This window comes from Cynara cardunculus, assembly GCF_001531365.2.
Source record: "Cynara cardunculus var. scolymus isolate 2C chromosome LG 7, CcrdV1, whole genome shotgun sequence".
Taxonomy (NCBI): Eukaryota; Viridiplantae; Streptophyta; class Magnoliopsida; order Asterales; family Asteraceae; genus Cynara; species Cynara cardunculus.
The window spans coordinates 8561942-8568966 of NC_037534.1; the positions used below are offsets into that span (position 1 = coordinate 8561942).

The 7025-nt window shown below is 35.2% G+C and overlaps 1 protein-coding gene across 1 annotated transcript; it reads left to right on the plus strand.

Annotated features, from left to right (window-relative positions):
* Positions 1 to 3724: 3724 nt before the first annotated feature.
* Positions 3725 to 5806, plus strand: LOC112515105 (14-3-3-like protein). Its single transcript, XM_025121760.1, has 4 exons — positions 3725 to 4393; positions 5105 to 5227; positions 5331 to 5447; positions 5538 to 5806. The coding sequence occupies exons 1-4, from the start codon at positions 3905 to 3907 to the stop codon at positions 5583 to 5585; spliced, it is 777 nt and encodes a 258-aa protein (XP_024977528.1). The 5' UTR covers positions 3725 to 3904; the 3' UTR covers positions 5586 to 5806.
* The last annotated feature ends 1219 nt before the right edge of the window (positions 5807 to 7025 follow it).

The following is a 7025-nucleotide window of genomic DNA, read 5'->3' on the forward strand; positions in this document are numbered from 1 at the left end:
TTTATAATATAGTATAGATATAGATATAGATAAAATAACCATCATATTTTGCAAAGACGTTCGGATTTAGTCCCTCTTTCTAACGGCCGTTAAAAGATTCAACTAAATGAAGTGTATTTTTTATTGGTTTTTTTGTTTTTTATACAATCAAGATTGATCTTATGATTTTGGTCCCTGTGAGTTTTGATTTGGTAAAAGACAAAAAAATCGATAAAAGCACGAAAATGCCGTTCTTTTACGAAATTTGTTAATGGATGTTAGAAGTATGGACCGAATCTGTACGTTTTTCCAAACCACGACCATCTTGTAATTTCAAAATTGTAGGATCATATATTGTTATTGTTGACAAACTTATAACACCCAAAATTTTGTAAATATATTTATTTGTGTCTTCAATCTCGAGCTTAGTAGTTCAAGGTTGGAATTTAGTTTAAGTAGCTACTTTCATATTGGTGGTATGTTGGGAATTGAGAAGGCTGGGGTAAAAGACCTCACTAGGCGATTTTCAGTAACCGCACGACTTCCCCGTTACCTAAGTCATGCGGGAAGCTGCGTATCCCACTGTTTGCTCTAGGTCAGAAGACCGGGTGACCTGTGTTGCGACCTAAGTCGCATGCCAGGTCACATGATGGTTAGTTTGGTGCAGTAAAGAGCCGAAAATGGGGTTTTCCTCTCATCTTTCCACCAACTTTTTTCTCTCTCGTGTTTCTCTTTTACCTCCTCACTGAATGCATTTTTCTTGAAAATTTACTTCACATTTCCACCCATCCTAAAGGGTTTAAACATCATCTAAGCTAAGGGTTCAAGTCCATACCTCAAGATCCAAGTGTTCATCCTCTTTTCAAAGGTTTTCGTGATTTCTAGGTTTTCACCAAAAACCTAGCATCATGAGTTCATTCTTTGCTTTTACTAAACCATATACATGTTAAAAGGATATATTTTACTTCCTTTAAGTTTCTATTTCAAGTATTTTGCAGTCGGTTGATTTTGGACCATCTAGGTCAAAATTGGACATTATAGGGATTTTGAATATTTCGATAAAACAAGTATGTGGAATGGTTTAAAAATACTCGGGGAATGATTATTTCAAGGTCTTATGGTATTTGGAGTTCAAAACTATAATATACGTACATTTGAGTCTTGTTCGTAAAAATGGGATTTTACCCCCTTAATGGGATTATATATACAAGTGTTTTCTGTAATGGGTGAAACTTGATATATCTAGATAGATATATATTTTACAGCTAGAATGCAATGAATCCATAGACATAGAAGTCGGTTTCTTTTATAAAATGTGTAATGGACGAAAACCCTCTTATAATATCTTGGAAATATGCATTGTGGTTATTATGTAATTTCCAATTGAACGAACTTATTATCTCATTTGAATATATATTGGATTTGACTGACGTCATTGTGCACTTATCAATGAGCTCATTATCTCATTTGACTATATACTGGATTTGGTTGATATCATGGTGCACTTATGTATAAGCTTACTAACTTGATTGATTATATACCGGATTTGGTTGATGTCAGTGTATGCTTATCTATGAGTAATGCTCCTATAACATTGGTTTGTGGCTTACTTTTGTGTGTCCTCACAATGAATGGTAAATGGGGTCTCTCCAGTCATCTTCAGATGGTTTATGCCCTTTCAAAGGGTAAGCATGAGTTGTATAAATATCATGATTAAAGCTATGCTTTCCGTTTTAAAGTTTTATAGCTTTATTTAATAATTGTTTGTTTTCACTAGGCTGTTAAGCCTAACACTTTTTTCTCAAATGACATGTATATCAGAATCTCTTAGTGGTAAGACTCCCAAGGTATGAGCGGAGAGGTGGTTGCCATCAAAGGCACTTTTGATGGATGATAGTTTTTAGTGAACTGACGTCATTTATACTTTGACAGGATTCTTTTGAAAGAAGATGGACACCAGTCTATAACCTGGATGTGGAATAGTTTAGATTAATAAGTTGTTATTTATCTTTTTTATATATTTGGGATTGTAAACGCTATACTATTTCCCTATTTATGGGTGATTTTATATTTCATAGGCTCTTTTTCTTTGTGAAATTGGGCTTAAATTGTCTCTTATTTTAGGGGTATTACAAAAGTACAACGACCAAATTTGTACTTTACTCTAATTAATATTTAGAGCAAATTACGTTTTTCTCTCTATGGTTTGTTGACAATTTTTGTTTTCATCCCCTAATATCTGTTTATTTCATTGATGGTTATTGTGGTTTTTGTCCTTGAGACTAATCATTGTTAATGGAAACAATTAACTCAAGGACATATGGTATTTTTAATTTATAGCTTTATTAATAATATGTTATATTATATATTAATCTTATATATATATATATATATATATACACACATATACATATACATATAAATACACAGGATCTCCCTCATGACTCCATCCACAAGACCGTCCGTCTCCAGCAACAACCTCCTCTTCATCCCTGTGGTTTGTTGGATAACTCATTTAATAACTGAATGGATAACCCATTCAATCCATTTAAAAATCGATTAGGGGTACCCCTAGGTGATATCAAAAGCCTCTTGTTCATCTCGATTATGTGTGAATCCTGGAAATCAGAGGGAGAAAATAAAAATCGAAGGAAAAAGATGAATCAAATTTGGTTGAAAACTTGAACCAACAGGTCTCAATCTAGGTCTCTTTGTTGTTCTGTATACCTTGCAAATAAAGCTGAAGCCATACCTCGACAACCATGAGCTTATTGTTTTTTTTTTGTAAGGGTGTCCGGGCCAAAGCCCGACTAATCCCCGGCAAATTTGGAGGCTAAACATGGTCCCACTTAAATGTCGCAAACACTCCTCTCCCAGGGCTCGAACTTGGGTTCATGACTATGTCATGCCCAAGCCTTTACCACTAGGCTGGAAGGTCTTTGACCCATGAGCTTATTGTTGTCTGTGATAGAGAGACGATGGGTGTATTGATGGCAAAGAGACAAAAGAGAATGAAAAAGACCAAATAAGCCTTGTCTCTCACAATCTATTTCAGATATATTACAGACATATAATGAATATATGGATCTCTAAAACTTTTATTAAATCTAAACAACTAATACTGATATGAGTCAAAAGTTACGACCTTTCGAAATTTACAACGAATATAATTATAAGCTGCCGCTCGTTTAATTGGATTTAACGGAGAAAGTTAGAGATCACAGACATATGATATCCGTTGGTAATGGATTAAAGCCGTTATTGAGCAAAATTGAAGTTTTTTTTGAGCAAATTATAATTTTGGTCCCTCTAGTGCATCAAAAATAACACTTTTCGTCCTTGTAGTTTTGAAATTTCAAGATGACAATTGTGCTTTGTAAAAACGTTCGGATTTTGTCCTTCTTTCTAATGGTTGTTAAAAAGTTCCATCAAATGTGGAATAATTTTGTCGATCTACTTTGTCTTTTACACGATAAAAAACTAGATGGATCAAAATTATAAATCGATTTTGATTGGGTAAAAACAAAAAAAATCAAAAAAGATGAAAATCATCGTTACTTAACGGAATATTTTAACGACCGTTATAAAAAATAGACCATATTACCAACGTTGATAACCATTTCGTGAATTAAAAACTATAGAGACGAAAAGTGTTACTTTCGACAAACTACATGGACTAAATTTGTAGTTTACTGTTATTTTTTGTTTTAAAAGTAAGGAGTCAACCATATAATGGAGGACTTGAATTCACTGGTTTGTAAAAAGTGGCAACATCCATCCACTAGTCGCACGTCACTCTCTCATCTCTCTCTTCCTCTGCAAAACAAAATAGGTTGAAACTTACGACTGCTCTTTTCACATTTCATTCTCTCTCTCTCTCTCGATCTCTCTTGATCTCTCTCTCTCACAAAACAAGCACGCAGCAATGGCGGCCGCATCATCCCCACGCGAAGAGAACGTATACATGGCAAAACTTGCTGAACAAGCAGAACGCTATGAGGAAATGGTTGAATTCATGGAAAAAGTCGTTGCCGCCGCTGAAGGCGGAGAGGAACTGACCATCGAAGAACGGAACCTGCTATCCGTTGCCTACAAGAACGTCATCGGAGCACGGAGGGCTTCGTGGCGTATCATCTCCTCGATCGAGCAGAAAGAGGAGAGCCGAGGCAACGAGGGACACGTGTCTACGATCCGTGACTACAGATCTAAGATCGAGACGGAGCTGTCGTCGATTTGTGATGGTATCCTAAAGCTTCTCGATTCGAAGCTCATCGGATCCGCATCTAGCGGTGATTCCAAGGTTTTTTATCTGAAGATGAAAGGAGATTATTATAGGTATCTGGCTGAATTTAAGACCGGATCTGAGAGGAAAGAAGCTGCCGAGAACACTCTCTCCGCTTACAAGGCAGCTCAGGTTAGGGTTTTCTGTCGATAACTTCGAGTTGCGTTGGTAACTGGTTCTGCTTTTGTTTACTTTTTCCTTATTAGATTAGATTCGCTTCATTTTTAGGCTGTATATTCAAGTCAAATATGAAATTACTCATTCCGATTCTTGCTAGGGGCAGATTTAGTTATTTTCGGCATGTTTTCAAATAATGGACACTTGTGTAGTTTTCTAAATAGGTTTATGGGATCTAAAATGGTAGTTAAACTTATGTTATACGATACTAGGTGCCATATGATGCTATTTACAGTGGTTAATTTGTTGCTAGTTTGATTACTGAACCACTTTTCCCAAGTTTGAAATGAAATATTGAAAGGAAACTATGATGTGGTGGTTACCTCAAACATTCCTAGTGCTGTCTAGGTCCGTCGCAATTGTCAGATCTTTAACCAACTGTTGTATGTTTTGGAGAATCCGTTGCCTTGTTCTCCTTGGCATCAGTGCTCGTTCTCCTCCAAATACTGAACTTTGGGTGTTTGTTCAATCTGGAAATATGAAATTGGATGCATACTTAATGCTAGGATTTTGTTGGTTTTAAGTTTCTCTTTTGCAACAGAGCAGATCCAAAGGAACTGCTTTTGATTTGTCTTAGACAACCATTTTGCTACTTAGAATCGTACATGGATGTTAGGTTACTGAAAAAAGGCAAGTGAATAAGTTGTAACGTTTTCATTCTTGCAGGATATTGCAAATGGGGAACTAGCTCCCACCCATCCAATCCGACTAGGACTGGCACTCAATTTCTCCGTGTTTTACTATGAGATCCTGAATTCACCTGACCGTGCTTGTAATCTTGCAAAGCAGGTGAGAGATGAGACTACTCACATCACAATCATGTTTTACCTCCATATTGTTTATTCTGCTCACAACGGTATTTTGATCATGAATCTGTGTTATGTACTGCCAGGCTTTTGATGAAGCAATCGCAGAATTGGATACCTTGGGAGAGGATTCGTACAAGGACAGCACTCTTATAATGCAGCTTCTTCGTGACAACCTCACTTTGTGGACTTCTGATATGCAGGTATTTGGATATACATGAATCTTTTTGTTCAGGGAGTTCTGCTAAAACCATTTTTACTGATTATGGATTGTAATGTTGGGTTTAACACAGGATGACAGTGCTGAGGAAATTAAAGAAGCACCCAAGGCTGATGAGTAGTGGATTTTTCTTGCTAAAAGATTTACCCACACCCCTGTTTATGCTTCTTCGTAATTGTTTGCCTTTTCCATTGAAATTGCTACTTATTGCCAGACTGTTTAGTTGTAGGAGGAGTTTCATTGAACATCATGCTTTTAGTTGTCATTTCCATCCTTGCAACACTTTCTTCTCCCCCACAGTTTCCTAATATTATTATTTAAATGTCTGATTTGCTTTTTTCCAGAATACAGTCTGGTCAATCCATTCAGATTTTTAACCAAATTCTTCATTCATTTCCTTGCAGCATCTAATAAGCTACTTCAACCATCTTATTGCTAAAAACTTGTGTTGCTGAATGCTGATACAGATGCGTTGTATAAACAGGGTCGGTTTTAAGATTTTTGGTGACCTAAGCGAAAATAATAAAAAATGCTCCTAAGCCAAAAAAATTTAAGCCAATAAAACAACGAAACATGCGATTTTCTAAAGAGTTCAGAATTTATTCAAGCTAAGTATCTCATTCCGATATTGATTTTTATTAATTATAATTAAAAAAAAATACAATGGAGGGGACATAAAAACCAAAACCTTGAATACAAAATATAAAATGATAAATCATGGATTAAGATCGTGTTTCCTTCTTTTTTAATTTTTTTTTTTCCAAATTGAAATTAGCAAAATAGAAACTTTATTTCAATATATGAAACCTAAAAGACAAGAAACACTATAATTAGTTTTTAACTAAAATAGTAAATTATATTAACCGTCATAGTAAGCAAAAAATAAAACTTAAAAGTTACAGATCCAACGATTAAAGGCTAAGTGCTTATCTGTTAGCAGCTTAATAAGTTTAATGGAACTAACACCTTATTCACTCAACTATGCATGACTGTTTCGTAGTGGCTTAACGATATAGAAAGTGACTTATCCAGTAAGCTTTTAGGGGGAGTTTTATAGAAAACTAATTTTTTTTCCAAACATGTCCCTTTCAACTAAAAAAACATTCCTTACATCTGCGAATAAAAACTCTCTCCCAAACAAAAACTTTTCTCACTTATACAAATAGATTAATTTATACAAACAACTTTATTCATACAGACAACTTTATATAAACAAAAACTTTTCCAACGATATGCATTCAATATTCATTACTACTAGGCCTTGGACATATATTCATTACTACTAGGCCTTGGACATGTTTTTATAGTTAAAACTCGGTTGTCCAATTCTCAAATTATTAAACTCAAAACTAGTAATAAATGACAATTTGATGCCCCTTTAGGCTTTGATGCTCTGTACGATCGCACGAGCTGCACGTGGCCCTGCGTTTAAAGAAATATACAGGAGTGTGTTTGTATGTATATTTGTACAAAGTCTAAAACAAATTCATCAAATTGGCAACGAATATGATGGTGTGATGTGGTGGGTCCATGTTAGTTGAAACTCTCAGAAAATGTAACT

Coding starts and splice junctions, on each gene's coding strand:
- LOC112515105 (XM_025121760.1), top strand. CDS start 3,905: ATGGCGGCCGCATCATCCCCACGCGAAGAGAACGTATACATGGCAAAA. Junction 5,228..5,330: donor CTTGTAATCTTGCAAAGCAG/GTGAGAGATGAG, acceptor ATGTACTGCCAG/GCTTTTGATGAAGCAATCGC. Junction 5,448..5,537: donor TGTGGACTTCTGATATGCAG/GTATTTGGATAT, acceptor GGTTTAACACAG/GATGACAGTGCTGAGGAAAT.